The 16,898-nt window shown below is 37.8% G+C and overlaps 1 protein-coding gene across 1 annotated transcript in view; it reads right to left on the reverse strand.

Annotated features, from left to right (window-relative positions):
• Positions 1-1,374: 1,374 nt before the first annotated feature.
• FAM117B (family with sequence similarity 117 member B) overlaps positions 1,375-16,898 on the reverse strand; it is a 74,844-nt gene continuing 59,320 nt past the window's right edge. Inside the window, exons 5-8 of the mRNA XM_086345516.1 lie at positions 14,299-14,442; positions 12,739-12,964; positions 10,524-10,644; positions 1,375-5,271 (exon numbers count right to left, since the gene is read on the reverse strand). Of these exons, the coding sequence (XP_086201642.1) occupies positions 4,953-5,271; positions 10,524-10,644; positions 12,739-12,964; positions 14,299-14,442 (810 nt within the window). The 3' untranslated portion in view covers positions 1,375-4,952. The remainder of the gene's footprint in view (positions 5,272-10,523; positions 10,645-12,738; positions 12,965-14,298; positions 14,443-16,898) is intronic.

Here is a 16,898-nt window from a genome sequence, read left to right on the forward strand (position 1 = left end):
CCAGGCAAAAATAACTGGAGTGGGTTGCCATTTCCTACTCAAGGGGATCTTCCTGAACCAGGGAACAAACCCACGTCTCGAGTCTCCTACATTGGCAGGTGGATTCTTTTACCACTGCGCCACCTGTGAAGTCACCTACATTATCCTGCCATGTTCTAATAGAAGTGAAAGTGTGGGTCGCTCAGTCTTGTCTGACTCTTTGCAACCCCATGGACTGTGGCCCACCAAGCTCCTCTGTCCATGGAATTCTCCAGGCAAGAGTACTGCAGTGGGTTGCCATTTCCTCCTCCAGGGGAACTTTCTGACCCAGGAATCAAACCTGGGTTTCCTGCATTGCAGGCAGATTCTTTACTGTCTGAGCCATCAGGGAAGCCCATTCTAATAGAGGTCTAGCAAGGGAAAAAATGATATACATCAGCAGGGAACTCCTAGGAAGGGGATGCTAAGTATTTCACAACCAGCCACTTAAAAGAAATTAAAGGGAAAGAATCATTATAGACCTAAAAACTTTTGGGGAGAGGGGGTATATTTAATATTAATGAATCAAAGCAAAAAAATTAAAAAACAGAGAAAACCAGGCACACCCAACTTAAGATCTAAATTTTCTCCTCTCAACCTCTTTAAAGGTGGAGGGAAAAGACAGAAAAAAAGAAAAATGGAAGAAAATGTTACACCAGTTTGAGGGATTCTCTTCATATTTGATGCTATGTTACATTATGTGTTTATATATTTGTGTGTTTATGTATGGATGTATATACACACATATATATATATCCAAATTATGGTTAATGTTTTCCCCCCAGAAATAATTTTTAGAATTTCTTACAAAGTAATTTGGTGACCACTTTTTATGACAGGCAGCCATGATGACACTTATTTCACTTAAAAGGTGACCCTGCTTTCTAAGAGATTATACTGCATACAATCTTCATACAGACTAAACCCTCAAGCTAACAACTGCCTTGCATCTATAAACCTTTGTCACAAAGGAAGAATATACCTGGCTTAGCAAGAACGAATTACCAAAAGGGAAAAAACTCCTTTATGTGTAATTTAGAATGAAATTAAGTGACTGCCCCCAGCTAAATCTCTTAACCTGTAAAGTACTGAATTACAGGTACATCGTTCAGTGCGCTTGCTGATATTTTAACGTCTGCTTAGCACTTACCACAAATACCAGGCACTCTCAGTTCTAGAGGGAGGAGGAGGTAGCAAGGAAATAAGGAAGAACAACTGAGAATATTATATATCCTGCTACTTAATACAAATTCATTATTCTACTTGTGAAAATATACTAAAGTTTTTTCAAGTTAGAAATATCTGAAAAGAAATTTGCATTTGAGGCAATATTCATAAAAGTACACAGAAAAAAACTCTCAAGAAGAACAGACTTTATTTTTAACATAAAAGTTCCATTTTCTTGTGAGGCAGCAACAAGTGTTCAGATATAGGGAATACATAAGTACACAGTAACAATATCACCATTGGAAATGCAGTTTTGGGGGAGAATTTTGTTAGAAAAACAAAACTTTAAAAATTGCATTTGAAAAAGATTTACACAGCTTTAACAGAAATGAAAAATAAAGACTTTTAAAAAACATAAATTATATCCATCAACAGGATTGTATAAACAAAATATTGTTCAGGGCTGATCTGCTTACCCCTAATTTAGGAAGAGTAAAACTTAAACCTTAAAGTGCGAAATTAAGTGTTTTAGCTTTCTGAATGCAAATTCAGCACTTCCACTGGTCTAGTCTTGAAACATCAAAATTCTAAGCATTAAGGAATGAATCTTCAGAGTTATATTTAATAAATTCAGTAGTGGCGATTTTTCTTTTACTTTCTTTAACAAAAGAAAATTCTGACAATCCAGTCCTAATCATGGACACAGAGGAGGCTATAAACTCTGCTATTTTTTAAAATACCTTTTCCCAGTAAAAGCCAACCATTAGGGGAAAAAAGGGGGGTGGGGGCTTCCTTGTTGCCAGTTACTCCACAGTTAGCAGTAGCACCTTCTAAAAGGCTGATTTGGCTTGTCACAAACATCAGAAATAGTTTTAAAAAAATGAATCTAATTAAAAAATAATTTTGGCATCCATGCTCACCGTATTAATCAAAGAAGCAAAACAGGTATTTTAAAAACATAACTGTTCACAAAAGCCATGACAACTTAAGATCTAAATTTGACAAGTAATACAGACTTGGTCATGATCAGAAACAGTAAATGTATATATTTTTATCACAGCAAGGAAGAAACTGTTTAAGAGTAAAAATAACAACACTGACAAAGTTAATAACCAGAGAATAGCTTCCTTTTGCTGAAATATACAAGCCACCTGTTTCTTTTACCGCAATGGAAGTACATTTATTCAAAATTTTTTAAAAATTTAAATTGTATTTCCATTGAAGCTATTCTGGTTTACTTACCTTCTGTACAGTTTTCTACAGAATAACAAGATAATTATGGAATGTAATTTTAGAAAACAATATTATGCATTCTATTAAGAGTAGACCCATTTAAAAAAAAAGTCAACCATCTGTGCACCAAGGTTAAATAAAAGCTAAATGGACTACAATCAATATTTTTTCAAGACGGCATAAAGCTCATAAACTTAAAATTTAGCCCTTTGGCACTGGCAGTTAAGAGTTTTTTTATACCTTGTACCTTTTTTCCTTCCTTCAAACCTCAGGCTCTATTTCTCCCAAACACGAGGGCTATGTCCGGTTGCCATATAATTCATTTACCTGCAAATTCACATTCTCCTTACAGCCAAACATTAAAAGTTCCACCTATAAGACTATGAAAATGATAGTATTAAAATCCCATTCTGATTTTAAATTACTGTAGATTAAGGATATATGAATACTCTACAGAAAGATGTGTTAGACAAACGTGCACAACACAGTAAGAAGAGAAACTGTATTACAAAGTGGCATTTTGGTAAAACACCCTTGTGACCACGTCCAGGTGGGAAAAGAAGTAAGTCTGAGGCAAGGAAAAGAACAGAGATTTAACAGAATTCAGGTAATCCAAAAACTGATGGGGGATTTTTCTGAAACCTTACTTTTTAACTTCCAACCTTCAACACCAGCTCACCTGATCTGTTTTGCCCTTTTCTGTACTTCTCACAGAACGGTTCTCGGTGGTGAAATGGTAATGTCAAATAATCAAGGTTCTCAAAAACCAACCCACCAGAGAACACTTAGACCTTGAATAACTGAGCTTTTCCAATTTGGAAGCCACAATGTACTAATTCCAGCTAAATCAGTTTTGGGTGGAAAAGGAACCAAAATTCATCAGGCCTACCAACTGAAACCTGAGACTGTTCAAATGTTGTTTACCTAACTTGCCTAAATCCATCTCCATTTTTAACAGGGCATATTTTTAATTATTTAGATGTTTTAAAGGTACTTAAATATAAGAAGTCCTTTCAGAAGATTTGCTACCACTAGGTTTTCTTTGATGGGATATATCTGGACAAACTGACATAGTAACCTTCTAAACCGAATCCCTTTTACAGTATTTAAATGTTCTCTTCCTATAATATGTATAGGAACATTAAATTATTGCATCATAAGGTAGTTTACGAAGATCTTAGAAGGATGCTTTCTATCAACAAGGCTGTAACTTTAAAACGCGCTGCTCCTTAATACCACATATCCAGACACGAAGCCTGCTGTCACGTGATACTGGCAGTGCTTGTGTTAAGATCGGACTAAATCCCCAATTCTTCAAAGATTCCTGCTGTTTATGCTCCAAAGCCCTTCTGGCCTGTTTTTCCCCCTCTGTGTGGAATGCTGGAGCAAAAACTAGCAAAATCTATAGGCAACATATCTCAGTGCCAGCCACCACAAAGGAAACGTCAGTCTCAAGATTCTGTGACTAAGGGTTGCTATTCAATGGATCACACTCCTGGCAAACTACTAACCCAGACCAAATCCACAAGACGACAACATCACAAAAGCAGAGGAGGAAATCCATGCACAGCCATTTTCAGGATCTCTTGGGGCTATGATACAGTGACGGTTAAAGGTAGAATGACACCCACGGGACAGAAGGGTGTTCCTGTGATAAATACTGCACAGAAAATCCAAGGGGCTCCTTACTCCTAGCTAGCAGTCAACACTGGGCAGTTAAGTTTCCTTTTGGCTCGCTGACTTTTAAACCAAGTTCCAATGATGGGTGAGAAAATATTAAAGCACTTGTCTCCAGATTATAATTTCTGACAACGTGGTGAAATGTATACAAGAGTAGTGAAGAAAACAGCAGTTTTACAAATATTTCACCCAAAGCACAAACTTCTGACATCAGAAAACATAAGTCACATAATGTACTCATATTGCTTTTTATCTTTTTTATATATGTACTTGGTTCAAGGTATTATTAACCTATCAATTCTTGTTTGGGAGAAAGAACACAGTCATGAGATTAAGATTGCTAGGAAAATGTCAACAATCCCTTTGGTCCCAAAGCTGAAAACAGCTGAGAAAAGCACACATCTAGAAAGGGAAACAAGAAACAGAGGCCACCAAAGAACATCCTGTTTGCTACGTTTCCAGAAAATGTAACATTGGTATAAAATAGTCATTTTCATAGAAAAGATGGTTCTTGCAGCATCATTCACGTCTCCCTTCAGGAATCATGTTTGCAGGGATCAGTTTTTTGTTTTTTTCAAAAAAGTCTAATTTGAGAACAAAAAACGTGATATTGGCCCTCCAAAAGCAAAGAATGATACCTTTTTCTTGTTTCAACCGGTGCTTTAAGCAAAGGCAGGCTCGGCGCTGAGGGCCGGCCTCCAGAGGGGCCGCTCCCTTCCAGCAGCCACGCCACGCCGCATCAGTGTGGAAGAGCTGGGGCACTTCACAGCCAACCAGGAGCCACGATGCCATCGCTGCCAAGGGGTCGAGGAGGTTCTCAGTTGCCCAGAACTCCAGCCTCACAGCACTGGGACCTATCCTTCTGCTTCCTCAATGGGTTCTGGTGTGGGGAGGAGAGAGGCGGGGGGCAGGACTGTACTTGTTCCTCGAGAGACTCGATCTTGCTCTGTGTTTGTAGACAGGGAGGCCACAGCGATGGGCTGCAGCAGAGTGGTGGTCATGCCAGTGGTGACGGTCAGGCTATGGCCAGAGCCCTTGAGGGTAAGATCTGGTGTGGGGAGGAGTGGCTTCAGGATGCTGACAAGGCAGAAAGCAGAGCCGCTCTTAGGAATGAAATTCACCTTGTTTTTGTCAGGACAGTAAAAGGCCGGGATTTCGTGAAGTTGTTTTGGCCTAGACACAGAATAAATAACCCAAGACTTTTAAGTCACGAAACACCAGAAGTTTTTTCTTTAAAAACAACAACAACTTATAGACACAAAAAAGGAAAACAAAACTCAAGCTATGTCTAAGGCTCCAAATGCCATCAACCAAAGGACACATGATTTGAATTATGCATCTCAGAATGCTGGAAGGACATGAGTTTAACTGTTGATTTCAGCTCCCTGGCAAGCCCAGGCTCCACACAGGATGCTCAGGCATCTCAGTGAAGCTCTAAGACAGCCAATGTGAATAAAGAATTTCCTAAAGCAAAAGATATTCCAGCTGTTTAAAGACAAAAATATGTTCCACTATGATTGTTCCAAAGTCTGTACTATTTTGAAGGGCAAAGGCAAAGAAATGAATGACCCAAGATGTCTATCTTTTGCTGAGCTTTGCCACTGCGTGACTAAACTTTGCTGGGCTTGGCTTCTCCAAGTGTGCTTAAAAATCTCTTTGAAACAGTTCTGAGTTAACAGCCATAATGATTTCCTGAATAATATAATGTAAATGTAAAATCAAAGTAAAACTAACGACAGTCCTGTGTTCTAAAGGTTTTATTGAAGCCAAATCCTTCCCTCTCCTCAGGTGCTCTTGACAATTAACCCAAATGGCTGGAAAAGGATACAAGTGTTAGTGGTATTCCCTAAAAGTAAAAATATAAAATTTAAACTGTTAAAGTAACATGGAGGTGACACAAAATTAAGAAGAAAGTCAAATGGAAGAACCTAAATAAATCATGATTCAGGTGGGGAAAGGTAGTATGATCATACGATAAAAGTATGGTTCTCATCTCTCCTAATAAAAAAAAAAATACAAGTGTGCCACGTCTGCACTAGATTCTGGAGACCTAAAGATAGAGTGACGTACATGGAGACATACTAAATATGTAGTTCTTGGGACGAGAGAGGTATAAGGGACAGACTGCATTCCAGTATTATCAGTCTCCATTATAATCTTTAATATGTTTTTAAAACATAATTCAGAGCAGCTATGAATCACTTCAAAGGCGTTACCAAACTGCCAGAGATGTCCACAGCAAAAAAAGGTTAAAAACTGGCACAAGCATGTCTGAGAGATGTGATAAAAATGGTCTGTAAATTGTTTAGAGGTAGAACAAGCGAGTGAATAACCTCTGGCACAAAGAAACAGGGGGAGTTTGGTAGAAGATAACTTCCAGAGGAAGGAACATCTGAGCTGAGTTTTAAAGAATGAATAAACACCAACCCTGGGGAGTAGGTGCAAAAAAAAAAATGTTCCATATAGGCAGTGCTTTGGGCCGGCATATTTTATTAATAGTGAATACTACCCATGGATATCTTTGGCAAGAATAATTTAAGAAGAAAGAAATTACATCATTTAAATTTGTTTTACTTGTGTATTGTTATTCTTGGATAAAATGGAAACTTTATATGGTGAGTACTTTTAGGGTCACATGTGTATTTGGGTATACTGTAAGAAGGGCATACACCCCTCTATTTTTACTGACAACATGGTTTTCAATTCCTTAAAGCAGATAGGAAGTTGATATTATGTTTCTATAATTAAATAATGCTTGTATTTTTTTTTTCGAAGAATTAGTAAAGATAACTTTCATTCTTATATTAGGGGGAAAAAGGGCTAATCAAGTTTTATACCCTCCTTCAAATGAGGCTTAGGTTTTTAATTATTGTTTGATGTTATCTTGCTAAAAATCACGTAAGACACAATGCTGCTAATGGATCTTGAGGATGAAACCTCGTATTTCTGAAATACAAACAAACTTCTTCCTTTTTTTTTTTTAAGGCTAATTCATTTGTTTTGTTAATGCTATTAAGTAGGTAGCTACTCCAAGTTCCAGCTCTAGCCTAAATGGGATCACATTTCAAATGAATTCTCAACACAACATTAATTATATAGCATCATTATTATCAATAAGTTTCTCAGCCTCTGTACTGCTAAAAGAGAATCTAAAATTCCCTCTCACCTACATCCCATCAGCACAAAAAATACACTTTTAAAAATTACATATATTTATACTTGAGTCAAAAAAACTGTTCAGTTTTTCTTCAACTAATGATCTGATAACTGTGACTTTTTAAATGACAGAACCTAAAATCAGTTTAACTCCCTTTCTGCTTTCATGAAAACAGACTTAGCAACAGATCTCACACAAAATAACATAAAAAAACATAACTTGTCTAATGGGCACAGATCAAGAAACAAAACACTAACAGTGAAAAAAAAAGTATCAGGCCCCCACCCCTCTTCCAGTCTCCCCTCGAGTCATGACTGCAGCCCACCAAAAGCAATCAATTTTCACTCCATTTAACTTTTAGGAGAAGATTCTCCAAGAAATTCGTTATCCACAACCAGTATAATACTTATGCCACTATTAATAGAAGATGCAAGTTCTAATACTACTACAAAGCTTTCTTCAACTTAAGAAACAAGTATGTCAAAAAACCAAAACACGTACACACACAGAAACCCTCAGAACTAATGTAAATATTTTATTTTTCCATAAGTTATACCAAAAGTTACTGTTTCTCAAAAACAGATATAACTGCTTGCTAGATGATTTCTGAAAAATAGATGGTCAGACTAGATAATTATTATAGGTATTTTCATACTGATGTAAGGAATTGCTATTTTTTTTAAAGCCTTATGCAATTTTCTTTTCAAATTCAGGAATAAATTATCAGCTAAGAAATGGTGGTTCCAATTTACTTAGAATGGGAGAGAGGGAAAGAAAGAAAGAAAGAGAGGAAGCAGTTCTGTCATACTTTTAAAAAAATCTCTATACTGCAAAGAGGCCATAATATCTAGGAACCTAAGATAACTAAGGTCAAGGAGTTCATTAACTGGGATCAGGAAAGAGCCTATGTGACTTCATTAAAAAGGACTTGCTAAGTGCAGAAGGAATGGCTAAGGTCTTTGCTGTATCAAAAAAAAAAAAAGCTAAATCTGGTCTTGTCCTTTCTGGGCCCAAATCCAACTACCTATTTTCTTTCAGGCAAATAAACATGCAAATAAGAGACTAAGCCCTCACCTGACTCCTGGTTCAGATCTTTAAGTCTACCTTTAAGCAAAAACGAAGACTTAGAAAAATATACTTTAAAGAATGATTAAATAAGCTAAAATTTTAAGATTAGGGCCAATAATTACCCTTGCTTTAATGCTAGTGCATAAAGTGGGTTTTGCTCTAATTATGACATACATATCTGGGGCAAAAAGAAACCAATATTTTAGACTTTGAGTAACTTGTTTTATTGACAGAAGGTTAAAATTAGCTCTAAAAAATCCATTCTTGGGTTACTGCCATTAATTTCTTTTTGGAATACAATTAAGATATTTAAAAATAAATAGGTTTTTGTGTGCTACACATCCTTTATGTCAGTAAAATTTATAATAAACTATGTGCATTCAAAAAAGAGATTTACCTTCTAATAACAGATGGATATGCCATAAAACATTTTATATGTCATGGTTCACCTTTTATTTATCCATCCATCCATACACACACAATACATACATATTCCCCATCCTTTCTTCCCTCTCTTTAGAAACAACCAACATAGTTGTATGTATACAGTTCAGATACTGAGAACTTTTCCAAATATAACAGTCTAGGCAGATGCCACAGGACACCAACCTACACAACTAATATTCACTCAAAGTCATTTATACAGAAATTCAAATTGCTTTTTAAGTCCATCAGCCATGAGTCAAATACTCCAAAAGGTTCCACGTGGACCATTTAACTTTTACCTATTAGAATGACTCCATTTCTGAAGAACTCTCATGAAAAGGTCTAAGCCAGCATGTTGAAGGGAAGCATAAAAGTCCTCTGAGATCTGTTAAAGATGCATAATCCAGGTCCTATCTAGCTCCATATTGTTTCACTCCTTAGGGCTAGGGTAGGACCTGGGACTCTGTAGTCTGAGCTGATTTCCTGGATGATTATGGTGCAAGGAGTCCATGAAACACATGTGTGCAGAAATACTGCTTAAACTCTCTGGCACCACGCATGGCTTCAGACTTACATGGTGCAAAGAGTAAAGAAGAAGCTGCCAGAACAGGGTTTTCAATTACTGTCACAAAAGCAAAAAGACTGACAGCTGGGATCTCCTAGTAGAGAAGGTGAAGGGATTGAAAGACAATGCTCTTTGTGTGGAAAATTGTTTAGAATTGACATTAAAGGAAGCACTGAGAGAAGGGGCACAGAACAAAAGGATGCCATGTTTCAGAACGATTCTAAGACACTCATGATGGAACAAAGAAGTTATGTGAACCAAACAAGGGCGGACAATCTCCACCCTGTATTTTTAGTTTCATAGTGAGAAAAAGCCAGAAGGTGTCTCTTAGTCTTGCAACGAGACTGAAAAGTGAGGTTTATATATGTACCATCATTGTCTCTTCAAATAATGTTTGTCACCTAATTTGCTCAGCATCATACATACCTACAACCCTGTAGCCATCACTTACAAGCAAGGGGCCACAGCTGCTGAAAACAGGCCGTGGCTGCAATACCTTCTAAACAGATTCTGAGTCTAAAATTAAGAGTCCCTGGCTAGAGTAAAAGCCAACAGAAATACATGAGTACAGAAGATTGCATACCAAGGGTACCAGATGCTGTTTAAAGTTCTGCTTCTTCTATGATCTTTATCACAGCAACACGTTTCTGTAATAGTGTAATAGAATTCTCTTCCCCATGTTGGCAGCAGAATATTTTAATTGTTTAAAGAACCAGAGACTAAAAACTGAAGGGAATTTGATCCTTGAAAGGAGGAAACCCACTCTGCATTGAGATCTGTGGTCTCTCTTGAATAAATACACTGCTAAATTCAATGTGTGGCGCTGACTGTTCACAGGTTCAAAAATAACCACGGGTGATATGCTGGGGATGACTGAGGAAATGTGAATAATAACTGGATGCTAGTTGGTGTTAAGCACAACTGTAATTTTCTTTGGTGTGACAATGGTACTGTGGTTATGTAGGAGTGGTTACTTTTAGGAAATAAGTAAACTGTATTCAAGGGTAAATGTCATGACTACAACTTACTTTCAAACAGTTCCGTAAAAACTAACACCAAAACACAGAGAGACAAAGCAAAATGTTAACCATAGGATCTAGTGTTGGATATACAGGTGGTCACCGTACTGTTCTTCAGCCTGTTTGAAATTCTTTTAATACTTCTCATAATAAAAGTTTCGGGTGGGGGAGGGATGGGGGGGATACTTACGAGCATTCCTCAAAGACTTTGACCCTCTCACAGCCCTCAGGAGGTTCCCTTTTGAACATGTAACTGTTGTTAGGTTTTGGTGAGGTTGCATATTTGGGCAAAGGAGAGTTGTTCCCATTCTCTGCAAGAAACGACATGCTGGATTACTAAGCAATACTAGCACATGCGTGCATAGTCCTACTGTATTTGATTGCTCCTGGCCTCCCGTACACCATGAGCTACTACTTGAGGGTAGGAACAAGGCTTTACTCATCCACATTACCCCAATATCTAACACAATTCCTGGTAAAAAAAGACATAATTGTTAAAAAATGCATAAACCAGAGATTTCCTTTCTACTTACAATTACCACAGCCTAGGCCTGTATAACTTATTCCTCAGCACTGAATACTGCGGTATGCTGCTCCTTATTTCTATTCTATACACAGCACACGGGCTCAAATGCCACCTCCATTCTTCCCAAGACAAATAACTAAAATGGTTCCTCACTGGTGGCTTATCATTCACTCTTGGCTGCCCCTCAGAATCTCTCAGTTGATTCCTCTACTCCTCTGGCTGCAATCTCTGCTCCGGGTAGTCAGAGTCTATGCACAGTGTATGGCAGAGACTTTCTTTTGCCTACAAACTTCTCTGTACCTAAGACGTCCTCCTCTGCTCATTTTCCAAAACCTCCTTCAAAGTCTGGCTCAAAGTTTTTGTTATCTTTCTAAATTAACCCAAGGGAACACTTCTTTACTCTGGTGATTCTGTTCAGTGCTGATTTCCTCAGTTTCTACCACATTAACTTAGAATTCTTGATATGTAACCTGTGTGTTCTAAATGTACAGTCTATGTCAACTAAACTACAACTCCTTGCTGACAGTAGCACTTTCTTACAAAAGAAATCCAAAGAAGTTAACCAGTCACTAGTTTCCTGAAGTCAAATGTAACAGGACACAAAACTTACAGAGTTCCTTATATGCTGCTGAAGTAAAAGTAGAAAGTACGGAAAATGAAGGGCAGATTTTAATAGCTGTGGTTAGTCGGGGGGCGGGGGGGGCAGGTGCACCTGATTGAGCTTAAGTACTTGGAGCTGCATTTACTCTCTTTTAATCCTTTAGCAAGTATCAGAAGTAATTAAGTATGTCAACTGACAAGAAACACAAGGCCCAATCAAAGGATTTAATTCAGTGGCGTCAAAATTCTGTGCATGTGAATCGCCTGGGAGCACGGAAAACTGCTGGTGCCTGTGTCCTGCCCCCAGGGGGTGTGATTTATTAATAACTGGTCTAGGGTATAGCCATGTTTTATTTAACCTTGTAGATGACAAATAAGGGCCCAAATAGTATGATTTTACAATTGCCCATGGTCTGAAGTGACTTCTTCAGTAAATCTTGGGTCTTTTGCACTTGCTATAGTCTAGTACTTCAGATGACTGGCACTAATGACCAGCTGTCATCAGACGTGGAACATTTTAGGACAGTCAACACATTACAAGTAGGAGGGTCTAAATAAATGACTACTGAACTGAGCCATAGAATTTATCTTATCATTTTTCTCAAGCTCATGCAGTAATAACTAGAATTTAGGCTAAGAAAAGATTGCCTTGATAAAGATAGATGAAAGATCATATTTGTTTTAAAAGTAAAACATTATCAGTAACTAATATTCAAAGTGCTATGTCTCCAATTACTTTCTGAATCATGCAAGTGGTTTAATACTATAAGCATCCCACCTCCCCTTTTACTCCAGGCTTGCCTGGAATACTCATCTTGCACTGATATAAGTCAGCTTAATTCTTATTAGAAATATCACAAATATAGATCCTGAAACACACTAACTTGAAGGCTTCACATTCAATTAAAAAGTAGTAAGATAATAAAAACATGACAACTAAGGTAACAGAAAACAAATGCTTTTCAGGACAAATGTTTATCTCATTTATACCAAAAAACAATGTTACTCACTATTAAGGAACTTGTATTAGTAAGTGCAAAAAGAAAAAAAAGTGTACAAACAAAAGCCCATAAACCCAGCCAACCTGACCATCACCTGAGTACCACAGTAAAACCTACGGTTCTGTACTACAATTCTTTAAAATCTGTATTTTGAACACATCTCAAAGTCATGATCTTAGTGGCCCTAAGTATATGTGTTCTGCTAGAAAATGAACAGAAAGCAGGATACAGCGGTGGTGTCGCTTATCCCGTGGCAGCAAACTCCTCCCGTGTTGTACCTTTATCCCTGGGATCGACAAGCAGGTCATCAGCCGAGCACGGGCTCTCCTCGCTCCCCTCGTTGGAGATGGTGAGGAAGGATGTGGGGGACACAGACTGGGAGCGGCTGCTGTCGTTGCTCCCCCGCTCGGCCCCGCCGGGGGTCTGCGTGTCGGTGCTGCGTGTGCTGCTGCTTCTCTGAGCGAGGGGCGGAGGCGCACGGTGGCCGTCTGGAATGTCTTGGGGCTGTTACAAAAATGTTTTAAATGTATGTGTTTTGGTCACTGATTTTGAAATTCCCCTGGAAAGGCACCCAAGGTTCAACCTTCCCCTCCAGTTGCTGAAGACTCAAAAGTCAGAAACCCTCTCCTTATCGGGCCTCACGATAGAGGGAGAAGCCTCTGTGTTGGCTGTGGGGACAGCCATTCCTGTCTCATCGCCCGCCCCCCCTGCCGCTGGACACCGAGTGGCAGAGGAGGGCCTCTGAACTCACAGCGGTCTGGCACATGAGTGGTCAGTGCTCGCTGAAGGATGAAACAACACTGAATTACTTATCACGTGCTAACTTATTTTCAAAATGAACAAGACACACCATTATAAAAGAGGAGAAACCTAGGTGTAACTCTAGGTTCCACATGAGAAGAAAAGGTTGTGCACTGTGTGAACTAGTAATACCTGATGATAGCCTCTGCCGCCCTCTCCCCCTGCTCATTTCCTCCTCAAACAGTGTTCTCAAAACCTTCCTAAATGAGAGAACGATTAATCACAGCAGTGCTAATTATAGAGGGAAATCAAGGAGAATGTTCAGAGGAAGGCTTGTGTGACTCACTTAGCAGGGAAACCAGCTCCCCGGACACCTTTGCCGCGTTTACCTTTATTATCCATCAGGGGAAGTTTCACCATCATGCAGTGGAGGAGGGTAGGGTGTGGGCAGTGGTGTTTTCTCTAAGCTAAACCAGCCTTTCATCTTAAGGGAGAGAAATCTCAGGCATCAATAAAATACTACTTTAAACTCCCCAAATCCTCTTTCACTGGAGAATGAAAGCTTCAGGATACTGTGACATGCTTTTAAATATAAACAGGAAATTTTCTGTCTTACATATAAACCATACTTTTGTATGTCACAGTTAATAGAATACACATTCTATGTATGTTATAGGTAAACAGACCTGTGCTTCACAATGATACAGTCAACCAAACAGTAACTGACAAACCGTAAGATATATATTCATACTCAGAAAATACTCCACGCCACCACCAACAAACCAGTAAGCTGAACTTTTGTTAAATGGAGTTACAGATAATGAGAAGAAGTGATATTGATTTTTTAAATACAGAAAAACAAAAAATAGTTTTTGTTCAAGGACCCAAATTTAAGTCCTATCAGTTGTCTCTATGAGATGCCAAGAAACAAAAACTGTCATTCACTTGCAAAGGTCAAGAGTTTTTCAAAAGAGATAAATTTTTATTCTCAACAAGAAGCAAGAAACATGTAAATATGGAAACCAAAATTGTGATTTTTAAAAAATAATTAGAAGAATTAATGTATAAGGCTGATTTTAAGATACAAGATTACTTACTATAAGTTGCTCTTCCTTTTCCCCAGTCTCTTTAATTATTATTTCAATCTCCTGATTCAGTCCTTCCACACTATTCCGGAACCGGGAGCCTGTTGATTTGGTGATGGGAATTACTGGAATAAGTGCACTCTTTGGAACAGGGGCCTTAAGAAAAAGTGGTGGAGTGGGGAGAAGAAACATTTATTACTACCTTTACATTCTCTAGATGGAAACATACTTATTTGATCTGGGTAACTCTAAAATAAATCAAAATTTATAGACCTCACAAAAAGTGTGAATAACGAAACCTGCTCCTTGGTATACATGAAATATAATTTAAAGCAAAAATCCCAGACAATCAAGGTAGAATTTCAGAAATTAATTCACATCTATGAGGGACTGTAAAGAGAAGAGGGATACAGGAAAACACTAAAAGAATCTTAACCTCAGACATTCTTTTATGATTATAGGAGTTCAGATTTCAGAACATAACTTTAAAGTCCTCCACTGCCATAATTATCTATATTCCAGAAAATAAATAACAAAAAGTAATTTATCAAAAAAAAAAAAAAATTTGGTAGGAAAAACAAAATCACTTCCAAAGTCCATATACAGTAGCAAGATGACAGAGTAACTTCCCTGTGAAATTTATTTATACTTCAACTGCAATTATTTTAATGTTTTGTTTCAAAGCTTATCTCTAGTTTAAAAAAAATGTTCCCACTGGCACAGTATTACTTTTGAAAAAAAATAACTGATTATATTACAGGATATCACTTGGTTTCCTGACAAGATACTCAAAATAAAATATGAAACAAGAATTGCAAGGTATCTGCCAAAGTTCATAGCAACAGTGTGCCAGAAGGTCATCTAGTATTGTCCTGCTGTCTGGTAAAGAAATGTGATTAATTCATCCTTCATTTAGGGAGGCCTCTTTGAGAAACCTCTCTTTCAGGGAGGTTTCAGATCCCCTATTCTTCAATCCTTCCGTCTTAGTGCTACAAAGCCAGTAACTTCCCGCACTTCCCGAAAGCCTCATCAGCAGGCCAGCCTGGTTCACCCTGTGACAGGACTGTGATAAGACGGGACAGGAAAAGGAAAGTAAACACCAGAGCCCTCCCCTCCATTCTTCCAAGAACTTGCATTCTCCACCCTCCGCCCTACTCTCACCCCAAGGTCTTCACTTTCCTACTTCAGTGAAACAATGCCTAAGACAGCCACTGAAACTGGCAATTTCCCATCAGTTTTTTATATCCCAAGACCTGTCACTAACACCTTGAAGGGTACTTTTTTCTTTTTTTACCTATTCTCACCCTCTTGTTTCCTTAGCAACAGAATAATATCCCAAAGAATAATCTAAAACAGGCCTAAAAAAAAAAAAAGAAAAGAAAAGAAACTCTCTCCAATTAGATATGTACTTACTCTTGGGATAAGAGTGGGAGAATGAAGCTAAGAATATGGTTTGGTTCATGACAGGTCAAGGAAGGAAAGAAACCTTTCTCAAAGCGGTGGCAAGAGAAAACAAAAACGAATGAAGGGACGAAAGGAAACTGATTGGACGGAAGCACCTATGGGTTAAAAGGAACCCAGAGTTCACTAGTCTGCAGTGGAGCACGTGTGAGAGCATTTCTGTCAGGCAGGCATCCTTCCTGTGCCTGGACTCTTCCTCTGTCAAAAAATAATGAGGTAACAGAGAACTGCTACAGACTAAGATTTCAGGAGTTATCAGTATATATACTACAAACAGAACTTTGATTTTATTTTTTATATTGAGTGAAAGGTACTCAATTCTAAACTTAATTTTCTCTCCTAAAATCACAAAACAACATGAATAATGGCTTGCTTTGGATGCCATTTTCAGGCTGCATCTGGTTTGTAGCTAACATTACAAAAATGAGGAAGGAGAAGACTAGAAGGGGAAGATGATCTGTCAAGGTTTCTGCAAAATGTTGACCTTTCTGGATTTTGGAACCATAAGGATCTGTTAGTAAGTCTTCTAAGAACAGAAAGCTTAAGTCTGCTGGGTGTCATGTTGAGAAGTGCACATAACAGGAACCCACCAGTGTAATAACTGGACATCTTGTTACTGCCTTTCCAGGCAGCTACAGAAGTCATATCCTAGATAATTGGTAAGAAGTTCTTCTCAAATGTAATCTAAAATAGCGGCAAGTGTCAATAGTTTAATTTATTTAAAGCAAAGGAAAGAAAGGAAGGAAAAAAAAGAAAATGGCCACTTTCTTAAGGTCAACACACCATTTTAGGTAAATGAAGCAAAGGTTCAACAGTAATTCATTTAACTAGCAAATAGTTATACGATTAGAAGAAAAATAATCTACCCAAGCTGTCTGGGAAATATTTTCTTCATTAAGCATAGTGTTATTATTCCATAAATAAAAAGTAATAGGCCTTTGATTTTATTCCTTACATAAACTATGCTCTAAAATATTTAAAAATAAAAAAATGATTATACTTGGAACTTTTATGCTTCATTTCAAGGGTTCTTAAGGAATTTTGTGTGTGTATATATAATTTATTTTTCCCACATCTACATAGCTTTCTGTAATAAAATGTGTATTTCTAAATATAAGTCAGCCTATACAAATACAAGTGGGCAATCATAT

The sequence above is a fragment of the Bos grunniens genome, chromosome 2, assembly GCF_055505025.1.
Source record: "Bos grunniens cultivar Pamir isolate PY7600 chromosome 2, Bosgru_T2T1.0, whole genome shotgun sequence".
In the NCBI taxonomy this organism is placed as follows: domain Eukaryota; kingdom Metazoa; phylum Chordata; class Mammalia; order Artiodactyla; family Bovidae; genus Bos; species Bos grunniens.